Source organism: Colobus angolensis, unplaced genomic scaffold (assembly GCF_000951035.1).
Source record: "Colobus angolensis palliatus isolate OR3802 unplaced genomic scaffold, Cang.pa_1.0 Scaffold744, whole genome shotgun sequence".
NCBI classification, from domain to species: domain Eukaryota; kingdom Metazoa; phylum Chordata; class Mammalia; order Primates; family Cercopithecidae; genus Colobus; species Colobus angolensis.
The window spans coordinates 3421-20791 of NW_012121199.1; the positions used below are offsets into that span (position 1 = coordinate 3421).

The window sequence follows — 17371 nt, forward strand, 5'->3', positions numbered from 1 at the left end:
ATTTACACAGTTCCTACTACAAGCCAGGGGTAAAGGTGAGGATAACAATTAATTTTTATCTTCACAACAAGTGGGCACAGAAGGTATTATTACTGTAACTGGAAACTCATGACTAGCAGGTTAAATGACTTGTCCAAAGCCAAAAGCAATAAATAGCAGTCAGGATTTCACACTGAACTCCTTCTGATTACAAAGCCTGTACTCTTTGTAGTATGTCATGTTTTACTGCTATCTTCACCCTGCCTCTTCACCCCATATCTCCTTCCCTGCTCTTTTGTTTTTCCCTAGTACTTATCACCATTTGATATATTATATATTTGCTTATTTATTTTTAATTATTCTCTCTTGTCACTATAATGAGAATTCCAAGAGGGCCAGGAATTTTTGTCTGTCGTGCTTACAGTTTCATCTCCAGTGTCAAGAACAGAGCATCACTCTTGGTAGATGCTCATGGAATATTTGCTGAGTAAACTGAATTAATGCACAGTAACAGTTTGCTTGGAATAAGCAGAAGCAGGAGGGGTAATCCATCTGCAAAAAAAAAGCATAGTAAAAAGCTTGGCTGCAAGATGCAAAATAATTGGCTCCAGAAACCCAAAGTAGTTTGGTATAGCTAGGGCAGAATGTATGGAAAACATGAATCATATGCTAGAAGAGGAAGAAGGGATTAGCTCATACAGAACCTTAAAAGCCATAAGGAAGGACTCTAGTCTTTCTCTGAAAGACACTGGGGAGGTTTAGAAGGATTTTAAAATGGGAGCAAAAGATAAGACTTGTATTTCAGAAAGAATGTTCTAGCTACAGCATGAGAAATTAATAGAAGAGGGCTCATGGTGGAAGCAAGGACATCAGTTATAACTTTAGCCATGGGACAGAAGAGTAGTCTCACTGCAAGAAGAGGCACTGTAGAGAGAAAGCAGGGGATAGTTGGAGAAAAATATAGGAGGTTGAGCTGATAAGACTGGTTATGTAATATAAGGGAGAGGGAAAAATTAAATATGATGTTTATGGCTTGGGAAACTTAGTGGATGGTGGTGCCATTCAATGAAAATGGGAAAACAAGTGGAGAAGTAGGTTTAAAATGAGTAGAAGTGATGAGTTCAGGTTTGAATATGATATGTTTTATATTCTACAAAATATGCAAGTTGTGATATCAGTAGTCAATTGAACACACTGGTGAAGAGCTTTGCATAAATCTGGGCTAGAGACATAAATGTTGTTGGGTAACCTAGCTGTTTGGTCACTGAGGATAATTTAATAACTGTTTTTCATTTTAATAATGTTTCATTTAAAAAATACTACCTCTAATATTTGACCCCACCTCCAAAATAAACCTAGTATTCTTTGGTTGATGGCTATTTATTACTCCATGGGAATTATAAGAAGAATACAAACTGTTTGATAATAAAAAGCTATGGAATAGCAAGATTAAAATGTAGCAGATATAAGAATTTTAGGGATTTTTGTTACATTAGAAGGCTAACCTTTGGCAAACATATTACAATTGGGGATAGTTCTTTGATACTTACCTGATCAAATACAGCTCTTTATTCCATGGGTAGATATTTAACACTGGCCCAACCCCAATCATGTGGTTGTGACATTCTCCAACATCTTCAATATATTCATGCTTCAATGGCACTTTACTGAGGAGTTCAAATTCCTCAGGTGCCTTTTGAAGTACCTGTTCTGCTGCATAGAATCCATCTACTAGCAGTGTCCTGCCACCAGTTCCCTCATGTTTAAGACAATGAAACACTTGAATGCTAAAGAGAGAAAAGAAAATTCTTCTGTTCAGTGGAAGAGAGAACATATCAAAATTCTAGAAATTATATATAAAATGATTACTGAACCTACTTATCCTTTTCTTTTCATTTCCTAATTGGAAATCTCATTTCCTAATTGTTTTCCCCTCATAGGCAGTTGTACTTTTTTGTGTTTTGAAATATTAATGCCACTAGAGGTTTCTTCTAAACATATCTAACATATATTGAAGCTTATATGTGCTGGGCCCTGGGAATACAGGCATGAATAATATATAACCTATATTTTCAAGAAGCTCATAGTCTAGTAAGAAGAGATAAAGTAAATAAATACCAAATAAAATATGATAGGTACTATAATAAAGTTGCATACAAGACATAGTGGGGTCATAAACAAAGGAGCAGTCTGTTCTAGTGGGGTGTTGTATAAAGAAATGTTTTGGAGAATGGAAATTGTTTTGACTAATCTTAAAGAATGAGCAAGAATTGGAGAAGAAGGAGATTGAGATGAGGAGAAGGCATTCCAGGCAGAGAGAAAGCATGACCAAAGATACCAATGTAAAACAAGGTATATTTAAGGAAGAGAGTAAGAAGTTCCTATTGGCATAGCACAGAGTACCACAAAATGACTTTAAACTGTGAAACTCTACGACCATATCAATATTTTAAAGAGTCCATTATGTTGATAGTGTGGAACATGGACTGGTGAGAAGCAGTGTGACAAAAAAACTTGGAAGACAACTTGAATAACTGAAATAGTAAAGAAAAATACTGAGAGCTTGAACTCAGAAAGGGGCATTATAGAGAAGAAGACATGCCTGAGAGATACTGAGGTAGAAGTAGCAGAATTTGATAACTGAAGGACAGGCAAGAATCTAGAATAACTCCAGGTTTCTCACTTGGGCACCTGAAAAATAATAATGTTGTTCACTAAGACCGAGATTACAGGCAAATATGCTATTGAATGATAATGAGGAAGTATGAGAGGTTGAGGAAGGAGTCCAGTTTAGAGGCATGTTAGAACAGCTAATCATATATGTCTGAATATGTTAACAGGGAAAGGTAAGGTGACTATTAATTGACCGGAAAACTAAGGTAGAATTTTCAAATTAATGAGGGGAAATAAAATTAATAGTAATTTAGTCAAATAAGCAAAACTAAGAAAAAGTAAACATTAAATTAAAATAAGAAATAAACAAAAAGATGGAGTAAAATCAAGGACAATCTAATATAATATAAATACAATTAAAAAGAGAAAGGTAAGCCTGGCTATATTGAAATTTCTGTGAAACTTCTAGGTCAGGGTTTTTAGTTACCACTTAAGATGTTTAAGGAAGAGAGGTGGATTTTGTTACAAGTGATAGCTAAAGCCAAGAGCATGGAAGAGGTCATTTGGGGAGATCATTTCAGGTAAGAAAAGAGGGATCCTTGAGGAAGGATAATATTTAGGAAATAGACAAAAGAAGTCAGCAAAGGAGGCTGAGGAAAAATGGTCAGATATATAGGAGGGAAACTAGGAAAGAAGGAATATTTAAGAAACTTAGTAGTGGTTAAGAGTATGTCTCAGGGGTCAAGTAAGATGACAGTACACACTGGATATCACAATTAGTTAGTTGCTGGTGATGTTAGAGAGAGTAACTTTAATTGTGGTAAGGGGTGGGTTGGGAAAACTAGATGCCTATGGGTTTGAGTAAACGGGAAGTGAGAATGAAAATATATTGAATGTAGTTATTATTCTTTTAATAATCTTAGCCACGAAGTGGAAGAGAAAAATATGGCTGTAGCTAGACAGAGGTAGAGTCCAAGGAAGTACAAAAATAGAGAATTAAGATATGGGAGGCTGATAGGAAGGAGTCAATAGGTATGGAAAGGCTGAAGATAGAGGAGAGAGAAATCCCCAGGAAGCTGGAAAGGATGAGATCCAGAGCAAAGCATATAACAATGAAGATGGTGATTAAAATGAATAAAATAATGAAAATTATACCTAATATTTATTAAACACTTAGTTTATGTCAGGCAGTATGATCATATAATTTAATTCCTTAGCAATGCTAATGGATAGGTTTTATTACTAGTCCCATTTTACAGATGAGGAAACTGAAGCACAGAGAAATTAAGTTACTTGTCCAAGATCACAAATTTAATACATGTTCAGGCTGGGATGCAAATCTGGGTCTCGCTGATGACATAGCCGGAACTCTTAACTGCTATTACCACACTGCTAATCTACTTGGTCCTTGCCATTGATTACAAACAATTAAATTGAAGCCACCAACAGGTGTTTATCTCTGGTGTTGGTCATAAAGGGAAGAGCTAGTCAGTATTTGAACCTCAACCCCTGTACAGCTGCTTCTTATCCCATTTCCTCTTTTTTCCTTCTGTATCCACTAGAATGAGGATGCAGGGCTGTTGATCTCTCCATATATTGATAACATTGAGCAGGATATCTAAAAGCTGCTTTGTTCTTCCTTCCCTGAATCAAACATTCTTAAGTTACAAACCCTTAAAGGAAATCAGTGTAACCATGAGCAATTGCATATTATCATCCTCATATAGTCTCCATAAATCTATGTGCACTCATTTTACTCATATCTTTGTGTCTCAGGCTTATCATCTATATGCAGAAGTGAGATCAACAACAACAGAATAACCACAGAGGTGCCTCTACTGAGGAGCAAATGGTAGGAAAATTGAGTATAGTATGTATCATCTTTGGCTCAAAAGCATCTTATTCCATGTGAAAAAGTTATTCTTCCATCATTCCTCCTCTCCAACTTCTTGTAAATCAGATTCAAATTCTTCTTAATGCCATACTCAAAGCAGCATACTCAAACTGTTTGCATGACGACACTTCTCCAATATGTTAATAACTAAATGCAAGAAATCTGTACAAATTTCAAAACTAATGGTTAGGCAATACTTTTTTGGGGGATAATTTATAATTACTTTGAAAAATGTAAAATTACATTTTAATAATTAACAAAATTAGGACTCCATTTATATAGTAAGATGAATTTTCAATCACTTAAAAATATTTTATTCCTAGGAGTCTGATACAGTTTGGATACTTATCCCCACCAAAATCTCATGTTGAATTGTAATCTCCAATGCTGGAAGTAGGGCCTGGTGGGAAGTGTTTGGGTCATAGAGGTGGATCCCTCATGGCTTGGTGCTGTCTTCAGATAGTGAGTGAGTTCCTGTGACAGCTGGCTGTTTAAAAGTGTGTGGCACCTCCTCCATGACTCTCTCTCACTTGCTCCTGTTTTTGCCATGTGAACTGTTTGCTCCCCACTCACTTTCCACCATGACTGGAAGTTCCCTGAGGCCTTCCCAGAAGAAGATGCTGTTATGCTTTCTGTATAGCTTGCAGAACCATGAGACAATTAAATCTCTTTTTTTAATAAATTACCCAGTCTCGGGTATTTATTTATAGCAATGCAAGAACGGCCTAATACAGATCTAAAAACTGAGTTAAGGTATTTCAAAATGATCATGTTTCTAGGGGAAGAGAAAGAAAGTCATACAAATCCCCAGCAGCAGATATGATCTTGGTTCAAATAGAATGGAAAATAATTAAGAAACCACTCAAGACTATCACATATACAGACTTTACACTGTAAAAATCTAATCCACCTACCCACAGGGCTCTTGAAAATAGGTAGTGTCAGTGTGCCGATCCAGAGCTAGCTTGGTGTATGCAGTGTCGCCTCTGGAGAAGTCTGAGGTGAAATACCACATCCTCCCATAAATGGTTTCTCTGTTAGATGAAATAAAGACAGACCTGTTAGCTATTTGAAATGTTCATTCTTGTCTTTCAAAACTCTTTCCAATACCTTCTTTAGTTACTCACAAATAACAATAGATTTTTTTGGTTCCAGAATTTCATCCATAAGGTGAAAATAACAGTTGAACATGCTAGTCTTGACAATTCTGTCACTTATTAACATTCTAGGAAATTGGGGAGAAAACTGTGGAAGTATAATATTGTATTATGAAAGCTTAGAGAATTATCCCACTCTGATTATGTGCCCAGTTTTCATAGCCTTCATAAATTCAAGGTTCTTTTCTATGCTCACCTTTCTTTCACAGAAAAAGATGATGTAGCTGCTTCTAGAAGTGATTTTTTTAACTTTATTTACTATTTTTATAGCTGTTGTCTTTCATTAGTACCATTTTTTCAATAATGGTGGTCATTTCCTAGTATTTTGTATAATCCAATTTGCAAGGATGATTGAAAAGTTCTCATATTCTTTATAAGACACAGAAGTGATTAATGTAGATCCTCACTCATCTTTTGGACATGGAGGAATTAAGGAAAAGAGAACAGGATAGTTTCTGTTAGCAAGTATTTGGTGAGACTTGCTGTAACATTGTTGTTGTGCCTCTCCTTGAAGTATATATCATATATTTTGATTTTGTAATTATTTTCCTGGTGGGCTCAAATTTGACTAAAGGTCACTTTAATTCTTTAGCTTTCAAAGTTCATCTTATTTTCTGAACCCTTGAAATTCAAATAGGAAATGCTCTTCCTTTTGAACTATCATCCCTAAAGCTGTCTCAATTTATTGCTTACCAGCACAGTTTCTTTCACTTGAAAATTCTCAAACTGTGATTCAAACTGAGGGCTCACAGATGCTGTTAATTATGCTCTACCAGCACAGGGCAGAAGATCCAGCATATTATCTACTACAAAATGAGCTATATCTGGATCTTATTAAGTAAAAGGAAAGTACCAATTATAATAAAGTAGGTTGACATCACACTTAATACTATAGAAGATTAATCTATATACCACCCAGAAGTGTGGAATGGTAATGAAAAGAACAATGTATTTAAGATTAGGAAACCTGGGCTATTTGAATTCAAGTTCTATTGTTTACTAGTAGAGCACTCCAGCAAAACGGGGACAAAACACACTGATCAGGATTACTAATAATGCATGGGAATGTGCTGGCTGAATGCTATATAGCCTTCTAAGGCAGTGTTATTAACAGTCAGTCTCTGAATCAAGCCATAGGAATCACAGAAGGTCAAATTGAACAGATGAGAAAATAGAGGACATTGGGGGTCGGGTGTGTGTGTGTGTAATGGACATGCCTATGGTCACACAACTACTTGATGGTAGAACTCAGACTACTATCCAGTTCTCCTTACAGTCAGTGTTTTTTTCCCATGTACAATAATACCTGTCACTTGGGATCACTGGGTTAGAAACATATTACTAACGACTCTGTAGTCATCATTATATTTTACACATAAGTGTATTTAGAGATTAGAAATCCAGACTTCAAATAAAGCACTGCAAGTGGGAGTCCCCTTATTCATGCTACAAAATATTCTGGATTGAAAACGAGGGTGACCATACCTGTTACATTTATTTATTGGTGCTCTGGAAATTAATTATAGTACTGTGGATTTTAGGAAAGAAATGAATTACCTGATTAAGCTGATCCTTTCTGCCAACTTCTCTGTGTGCTCTTGAGTGGGAGGGACATTTTCTACAAATGCAATTCCATAGAGCAGAAAGTTCTGCAGAAACTTCTTCAGTCCCTCGTTGGTTTCTAAGAAGCTCTGGCAATCTACATATGGAACTTGGGCTTGCTGGTAGATTTCAGCATTCCATAGTATTCTAGGCTGGATGACTTTTTGTTTCTGCCCTTCATAGCTGTTTTTCACCAGCCAATTCAAATCATATTTAGTCACATGACCATCTGGCCCTTTTAAGGGGAAAAATAAAAGGCACTAAAATAATAATTACAAATAATGTCAATATTTGTAATTGGTTACAAATTATAATTGGTTACAACTAGTTAAGAATCTTTTTCTTAGCAATCAGTTATCCAGTACTATATTGTTTATGAAACCAAATTAAAATGAGTGCCTAGAATGTTTCTGAGACAGAAATATGTGTGGTTTGAGTGGTATGCATGAATAAGTGAATGAACAAATAAATCTTCCCAGAGGCTAAATAAATTTACAGAATTACAGTTACATAGTAAAAGACCTTCTGGAAAATTCATCAAGTCATCAAAGAATGATAATCCGAGTAGGCTTTTACAAACCTACTTGGCACTCTCTCCCCTTGCCCCCATCCCTGTCTTCCATCTGTATAGGAACTCAGAATGTTTGAGGTAGAAGGGGCTAATCTTCATTTTACAGATGGAGAAAAAGTCAGTGACTCACTCAAGATCACACAACTAAGTACTATAGGTGGTACTAGAACCCCAACTTCCTGCTGCTAGAAGTTCAGTACTGCCTTCCTCTTCTACATGATATAGGACATTGCTGTCTAATTATATGACATCAACACAATACAGTAAAATGACTTTGTAAGTGGCTTCACCTGCTGTGCACCCCTACCCCAAAAAAGTTGAAAACCAACCCCAAAATGCTTTAGAAAATCTTCAGGATAAGCAAAGGAAGCAGCAGAAGGAGGGAAAGGCTATGTTGACAACTTGTCTCTCCTTTTTACTTGTCTCTCTCTTTTCCTCCCTCCCCTTGATAAAAAAAAGTATCACACTTTGGATAATTTGGAAAGCATAAAAAAGTATGAGGAAATTAAAAGTCACCATATTTATCATTCTATCACCCAGACGAAACTATGATTGACATCCTGGCATCATTTCTTCCAGTTTTTCTATATATTCTCCTATTTTATGTAATTTATATATATATAAATATAGTTTATGTAATTTACATATATATAAAATTTGGGACTCTGCCATTGTCGCTTAACATTTTAACAATTTTTAAAATTAAATTTTATCATTTTAAAAATTCAACCCTCATTAAAATTAATTTTTAAAGCTTACAAAATGTACACTACCAAGATTTACCTAACCGATCTATTCTTCTGCATATGTAATTTATTTTAAAAATTTTCCTATTATTTATTAGTGATGATCTTTAACCATATTTCTAATAATTTAGAAATAGAATGTGTATTACATTTCTTAAAAGTTTGTATCTTTGTATTTAGAAATTTCAAAGATATAAACTTTTAAGAGTTCTGATACACATAATCAAATTACTTTCTAGCAAGTCTACTTATCTTCATTCCTTCCAACAGCATATATTGTGTCCATCAAAATGGAGTATTCTTATACTTAAAATATATTTTTTTCTAATTTGGTAACTAAACTAGAACTGCTATCTTGTAATAATTTTAACTTATTTGCTTACTAATAAGGCTAATAAGAATACTTTTTATGTTTGTTAGACATCTATGTTTCTTTAATGCAGGGGCTACCAAACTATGGTTTATGAGTCAAATCTGGTGCTTGGTTTTGTAATGCCTGTTTCAGAACACATCTGTCCATTTTGTTACATATTGTTTATAGCTCCATTCACTCACATAGCCCACAAAGTTTAAAAATATTTACCATCTGGCTCTTTACAGAAAACGTTTGCTGACTCCTGCTTTAATTATTTGTCCGTTCAGTCCTTTCTCACATTTTTCCATTGGAATACTTGTACTTTTCTTACAATTTAGCAATAGCACCTTACATATTAAGGATTTTGAGTCTTTGGCATACATTTTGCTAGTATTTTGCCTGTTTTTAAATAAACCTTTCTATGGCATTTTTTTCTATTGTACATAAATTAGTAGTCAATGCATGCATTGTAAGCATGTTTTTCCTCCAATGCTTTTTCTTTTAACTTTTTTATTTGGAGATAATAGATTCATAGGATGTTGAAAAGAAATGTGTAGGAAAGTCCCATGAGCTCTTCCCCAAGCCTTCCTTGATGTTAACATGTTATATAGCCACACTACAATACCCAAACCAAGAAAGTGGTATTGGTACAATCCATTGGGCTTATTCAGATTTAACCAGTTAAACATATGTTCATTTGTGTGCATAGCTCTTTGCAGTGTAATTACATGTGTAACTTTGTGTAACCACCACCACAATCAAGATACTCAACCATGACTCCTTCGTGTTACCCTTTTATAGCTACATCTGCCACCTCCTACCCCCGCATCTCTAACTCCTGGCAACCAATCATCTGTTCTGTATAATTATGTTATTTCATGACTGTTACATAAATGAAATCATGCAGATTGGCTTTTTCACTTCAGTATAATTTAACTGAGGTTCTTCCAAGTTATGTGTCATTAGTTAGTTCCTTTTCATTGCTGAGTAGCATTTTTATTATATGGATGGTTTGTTTAACCATTCAACCATTGGGTAGTTTCCAGTTCTTGGTTGTTACAAATAAGGCTGATGTGAACATTAATGTACAGGGTTTTATGTGAACATAAGTTTTCATTTCTTTGGGATAAATGCCCAGAAGTGTGATTTCTGGGTTGCATGTTTGTTTTTTTTGTAAGAAATTACCAAACTGTTTTCTAGAGTGTACCATTTTACATTCCTATAAGCAATGTATGAGTGATGGAATTTCTCTGCATCTTCTCTAGTATTTGGTGTAGTCGCTGTTTTTTAATTTAGTCATTCTGATAGGTATGTAGTGCAATCTCATTGTGATATTAACTTTCATTTCTCTAACAGCTAATAATGTTGAACATCTTTTCATGCGTTTATTTGCCATCTGTATATCCTATTCAGAAAAATGTCTGAGCATATCTTTTATCCATTTTTAAATTGTATTGCTTGTTTTCTATGCTGAATTTTAAGAGTTTAGTCCTAGTGCAAGTCAGGACTTTAAGATGTTCTCATATGTTCTTTTCTTGAAATTTTATAGGTTTATGTTTTACATTTACATCCACAATCTACTATGAGTTGGTTTTTATATAAGGTGTGAGACTTGGGTTGAGGTTCTTTTATTTTTTCATTATGGACATCCAATTGCTCTGGCACCAATTATTGAAAAGACTATCTTTCCTCCATTGAATGGCTTTTGCACTTTTGCCAAAGATAAGTTGACTATATTTCTGTGGATCTATTTCTGGGTTCTCTATTCTATTCCATTGATCTATGTATCTGTCCCTCCACCAATACCACATTGTCTTGATTACTGCAGTCTTAACATCAGGAAGTGATTTCTTCCCACTTAATTCTTCATTTTAAAAATTGTGTTGGCTTTCCTAGGGCCTGTATATTTCTATTTAAATTTTAGAGCTAGCTTGTTTATAATTATTAAAAAATCTTGCTTATATTTTGACAGGAATTACATTAAAACTATAGATCAATTTGGAGAAAACTGACATCATTACTATGTTGAGTCTTCCAATCCATGAACATTATTTGCTTCTCCATGTATTTATGTCTTCTTTGATTTCTTTCATCAGCATTTAATAATTTTTATAATATAGATCCTATACATATTTTGTTAGATTATACCTAAATATTTAAATTTATTTGAAGCTACTGAAATGGTCATTTTTCATTTCAGTTTCTGCATGTTTAAGTATATACAAATATGATTGATTTTTGTCTGTTGATCTTGTGTCCTGTGACCTTACTGAACTTATTTATTAGTTTTCATGGTTTTATTACAGATTACTTGAGGTAGTCTATGTTAGGCTATCATGTATCTGCAAATAAAGAGTTTTGTGTACGGATTTTATTAGTTTTTCTTGACTTACTGTAATATAATTTCCAGTACTATGATAAATAAGAGTGGTGAGAGTGGATGTTAAATAATAGTGGTAAGAGTGGGCATCCTTGCTATGTTCCCTGTCTTAGAGGGAAAGCATTCAGTCTCACCATTAAGTATAATGTTAGCTGTGGATTGTAACAATTTTATATGAAGAAAAAAATGTTTCAAAAAATCCTTCCAAAACAAGAAAAAAAGAAAAATAACTATTAACCTATTTTTGAAAGGAACAAACCATTTTCCACAAAATAATTGTCCTTCAGAAGAGTACCCCCAAAGAAGATCAAGTCTCCTGTCCACTCACAAGTAAAGAAGAGTGTGGTCTCATCCAGACGAATGTTCTTTGGCTTGATACATAAATCCACACTGGCAGTATCCAGGCTGCGCTGGTGAGTCTTAGAGTTGTAGCACGATGCTGAGCGGCAGTGGTCTCGAAGCCAGACATAATCAAAGCGCATCACGGTATTAGCATATTTCAGCTCTAGGGAAAAGATCACGTTCATCAGAAGTCAGCATCCAGAAAACTTCCTTCTAAAAGTCTTCTACCAAGAAATAAGCAAGAGCAATAAGGGTTGAGGGGAGGGACTTGCCCCTTACCAGATGATATTAAAATATACTGTAGAACTTCTATAATTAAAATGGTGTAATGTTGTATTTAAATAGATAAAATGATGGAAGAGTATAAAAAGCCCAGAAATATACCCAAATGCATATGGAAATCTGATATGTAATAAAGTGACAGCAAAAGTCATTGAGGAAAAGATGAATTTTTAAATAAATGGTGTTGGGACAACTAGATAGAACTTGGGAAAAGATAAATTTGTGTCTATATGTCATGTTGTCAGAAGGTCATCAAGATAAACTCAAAATATATAAGTACTAAATTTAGAATATGAAACCATTCAAGTATCAAAAGAAGGAAGCATAAGTGTGTAGAGGATATATAGGAGGCGATATGGTTTGGCTCTGTGTCCCCACCCAAATCTTATGTTGAATTATAATCCCCAATGTTAGGGGAGGGACCTAGTGGGAGGTGATTGGATCATGGGGGCAAATTCCCCTTTGCTGTTCTCCTGAAAGTGACTGAGCTCTCACAAGATCTGGTTGTTTAAAAGTGTGCAGCACTTCCGCCTTCACTTTCTCCTGCTTTGCCATGATAAGATGTGCTTGCTTCCCCTCACCTTCCACCATGATTGTAAGCTTCCTGAGGCCTCCCAGCCATGCTTCCTGTACAGCCTGCAGAACTGTGAGTCAATTAAACCTCTTTTCTTCATAAAGTACCCAGTTTCAGGTAGTTCTTTACAGCCATGTGAGAACAAACAAACACAGAAAATTGTTACCAGAGAAGTGGGGCATTGCTATAAAGATACATGAAAATGTGGAAGCAACTTTGGAATTGGGTAACAGGCAAAGATTGGAACAGTTTGGAGGGCTCAGAAGAAGACAGAAAGGTGAGGGAAAGTTAGGAACTTCCTAGAGACTTCTTGAATAGTTTTGACCAAAATGCTGATAGCGATGTGAACAGTGAAGTCCATACTGAGGTGGTCTTAGATGGAGATGAGGAACTTATTGGGAACTGGAGTAATGGTCACTCTCGCTATGCTTTATCAGAGACTGGCAGCACTGTGGCCCTGCTCTAGGGATTTGTGGAACTTTCAACTTGAGAGAGATGATTTAGGGTATCTGGCAGAAGAAATGTCTAATCAGCAAAGTGTTCAAGATGTGGCCTGGCTGCTTCTAACAGTGTATGCTCATATGCATTTGCAAAGCGATGGTCTGAAATCGGAACTTATAGTTAAAAGGAAAACAGTATAAAAGGTTGGAAAATTTGCAGTGAGACCATGTGGTGGGAAACAAACCATTTTCTGGAAGGAATTCAAGGCTGCAGAAATTCCCACAAGCAAAGAGAAGCCAAATGTTAATATCAAGACAATGGGGGGGAAATGTCTCCAGGTCATGTCAGAGACCTTTGCAGCAGCCCCTCCCATTACAGGCCCTGAGGCCAAGAGGGAAAAAAGAGTTTTGTGGGCCAGGCCTAGGGCCCTACTGCTCTATGTAGCCTTGGGACACGGCCCCCATGTCCCTTGGCTCTATGTCTCAGCTGCTTCAGCTCTAGCCATGGCTAAAAGGGACCAAGGAACAGCTTGGGCCATTGCTTCAGAGGATGCAAGCCCCAAGCCTTGGTGGCTTCCATGTGTTATTGGGCCTATGGGTGCCCAGAAGACACGAGTTGAGGCTTGGGAGCCTCTGCATAGATTTCAGAGGATGGATGGAAATGCCTGGATATCCAGGCAGAAGTCTACTGCAGGGGCAGAACCCTCATAAAGAACCTCTCCTAGGGCAGTGTGGAGGAGAAATGTGGGGTTGGAGGCCCCACACAGAGTCCCCACTAGGGCACTGCCTAGTGGAACTATGAGAAGAGGGCCACCGTCCTCCAGACCCCAGAATGGTAGATCCACCAATAACTTGCACTGTGCACCTGGAAAAGCCACAGCCACTCAATGCCAGCCTGTGAAAGCACTCCCAGACGCTGTACCCTGCAAAGCCAGAGGGGCATAGCTGCCCAAGGCCATGGGAACCCACCCCTTGAATCAGCATGCCCTGGATGTGAGACATGGTATCAAAGGAGATTATTTTGGAGCTTTAAGATTTAATGACTGCCCTGTTGGGTTTTGAACTTTCATGGGGCCTGTAGCCCCTTGGCTTTGGCCAATTTCTCCCATTTGGAATGGGAGCATTTACCCAATGCCTGTACCCCCATTATATCTTGGAAGTAACAAACTTGTTTTTGATTTTACAAGCTCATAGGTGGAAGAGACTTGCCTTGTCTCAGATGAGACTTTGAACTTGAACTTCTGAGTTAGTGCTAGAGTGAGTTAAGACTTTAGGAGACTGTTGGAAGGTGTGATTGGTTTTGAAATGTGAAAAGACATAAGATTTGGGAGGGGCTAGGAGTGAAATGGTGGAATGATATGGTTTGTCTCTGTGTCTCATGTTGAATTGTAATTCCCAATGTTGGGGGAGGGACCTGGTGGGAGGTGATTGGATCATCGGGGCAAATTCCCCCCTTGCTGCTTTCATGATAGTGAGTTCTCATGTACATGCTTCCTGTACAGCCTATGGAACTGTGAGTTAATTAAATTTCTTTTCTTCATAAATTAACCATTCTCTGGGAGTTCTTTATGGCAGTGTGAGAACAGACTAATACAGAAGGTCCTTGTACTATTTTAGCAACTAACCTTCTGTTAATTTGAAGTTATAGCAAAATAAAAAAAATTACAAAAAAACAAAGACTTTCTATACATTAGGTTACTCATTTAGAAAAGGTAAATAAAAGTGTGCGACCCAATTTACAAAAGAAAAGAAAAAATAAGTTATGTCTTCATATAATTCAAAAAAATAAATTTCTGATAGATTAAAGTACAAAAAATTAAAACTGTGAAACATTAAATGTTGACAACCTTGAGGTAAGAAAGTTTGTTTTAATATGACACAAAAGGCATAGAGATAAATTTGTCTATATTAAAATAAATACCTTCTGTTCTGCAAACAATATAAAAGCAAAGTTAAAAGACAAGTAACAGGAAAAAATATTTGTAACATAAAAGGATTAATATCCAGCATATAGAATAAACCTCTGAGATCATTAAAGATAAAAACCTAACAGAAAAATAGGTGAAGGATATCAATAAGGAAAGTCACCAGAAGTGACCGGTATACATATGAACTGCCCCCAGCCTTGTTAATAATCAAAGAAATGGATATTTAAACCAAAATGTGATACCATTTTATACCAATCAGAGCAACAAAAATTTTAAAGGCTGATTAAAATGTGTTTTAAAGGATGTGGGGAAAAATGCATACTTGCAAACATTGGTAGTAGGAGTAAATATTGTTAAAGTTATACTATATGGCAATCAGCAAGTTTCTATGAAAATAATTTCAAATGTGCATATTTGATCTAGAAATTCACCTCTCAGTATTTATCTTTTTTACTCTTGTACTTTATTTATTTTATCTTTTAATATTTTTTTTTTATTTCAATAGCTTCTGGGGCTCAAGTGGTTTTTGGTTACATGGATGAACTGCATATTGACGAAGTCAGAGATTTCAGTGCACCCATCACCTGAGTAGTAGTGTACACTGAAACTGATATGTAGTTTTTTATTCCTTATCCCCCTCCTTCCCTCTCCCCTTCTGAGTCTCCAATGTCCATTATACCACTCTGTATGCCTTTGCATAACATAGCTTAGCTCCCACTTATAAGTAAGAACATACTGTATTTGGTTTTTTATTCCTGAGTTACTTCACTTAGAATAATGGTCTCAAGCTCCATCCAAGTTGCTGCAAAATACATTATTTCATTCTTTTTTTATGGCTGAGTAGTATTCCATGGTGTATATATACATTTTCTTTATCCACTTATTGGTTGATGGGTACTGAGGTCGGTTCCAAATCTTTGCCATTGTAAATTGTGCTGTGATGAACATAAACATACAAGTGTCTTTTTGATATAATGACTTCTTTTCCTCTGGGCAAATAGTAGTTCACCTCACAGTATTTATCTTATAGAAAGTGTCACACATGTGGAGCAGCATATAAGGATATTCATAATAGTGATGGTTATAATAGTAAAAATAATTAGAAAAAAGATTAAATGTCTATCAGTGGGGAAGTGGAAGAATCGCTGAATAAACTGTAGTTTATCCACATTTTAAGATATTAAGCAACAGTTTTTAAAAACTGCTATACCTGTACCTCTCACATTCACTTTCATTGGTATTATCATTCTCATTTTAAGGAAAACTAATTAAAGCTCAGAGATGCTAAGTAATTTTGTAAGAATATAATCATTAGGTGGTAGAGCTAGGACATGAACCCAAGTCGTGCAACCCCACAGCCTAGTACACTAATGTGTCTCAAAGTACAGCCTTGGGAGTCTGGAGGTGAGACTTCTTTTAGAAAAACACAATGAGGAGTTTGGCAAATTCTCTCCCCCAAAAGTATTGATAAAACTGGCCAAAATTTAAAAAGAACCATTTTAAGACTCTGGAAATTGTCCAAAGGTATACAGCAAATTGAGAAGTATTTATTCTATTTTTAATTTCTTTAGTAACCTTCATACTGTTTCCCATAATTGCTACACCAATCTACATTCCCACCAACAATGTACAAAAGTTCCTTTTTCTCCACACCCTTGCCAACACCTGTTATCTCTTGTCTTTTTGATAATAGGTATTCTAATGGGTGTCAGGCGGTAGTTTTGATTTGTATTTCTCTTATAATTAGTGATGTTGAGCATCTTATCATATAGGTGTTGGTCATTTGTATGTCTTCTTTGGGGAAATGTCTATTCAGATTCATTGACCATTTTTTAATTGGGTTATGTGTTCTGTTGCTATTGAGTTGTATGAATTCTTTATAAATTTTTGGATATTAATCCCTTATCACAAATACAGTTTGCAAATATTTTTTCCTAATCCCCAGGATATCTTTTCATTTTTTTGATTGTTATCCTTTGCTGTGCATAAGCTGGTTAGTTTGATGTTGTCTCATTTATTTATTTTGGTTTTTGTAGCCTAAGCAGTTGGTGTGATATCCAAAAAAATAATTGCCAAGGCCAATGTCAAGGAGCTTTACAATGTGTTTTCTTCTAGGAGTTTTATGGTTTCAGGTCTTATTCTTGTTTAAGTCTTTATCCATTTTGAGCTGATTTGTGTGTAGGATGATAAAGGTCCAATTTCATTCTTTTGCCTTCTGAGTATATGCCCAAAGGAAATGAAAGTACTACCTCATAAAGATACCTGCACTTCCATGTTCATTGCAGCATTATTCATGAAAGCCAAGATATGGAAACAACCTAAATGTCTGTTGATGGATGAATGTAAAAAAAACTGTGGCCGGGCGCGGTGGCTCAAGCCTGTAATCCCAGCACTTTGGGAGGCCGAGACGGGAGGATCACGAGGTCAGGAGATCGAGACCATCCTGGCTAACATGGTGAAACCCCGTCTCTACTAAAAAATACAAAAAAAAACTAGCCGGGCGCGGTA

General features: G+C 35.9%; 1 protein-coding gene across 2 annotated transcripts in view; it reads right to left on the reverse strand.

The window, feature by feature from the left end:
• Positions 1-1325: 1325 nt before the first annotated feature.
• TMLHE (trimethyllysine hydroxylase, epsilon) overlaps positions 1326-17371 on the reverse strand; it is a 75133-nt gene continuing 59087 nt past the window's right edge. The window contains exons 3-6 of one of the 2 annotated variants that reach the window (XM_011927770.1): positions 11626-11802; positions 7201-7480; positions 5401-5520; positions 1326-1766 (exon numbers count right to left, since the gene is read on the reverse strand). In XM_011927770.1, coding sequence (XP_011783160.1) covers positions 1526-1766; positions 5401-5520; positions 7201-7480; positions 11626-11802 — 818 coding nt within the window. In that variant the 3' untranslated portion in view covers positions 1326-1525. The remainder of the gene's footprint in view (positions 1767-5400; positions 5521-7200; positions 7481-11625; positions 11803-17371) is intronic. The other variant, XM_011927771.1, reaches the window with a different exon arrangement.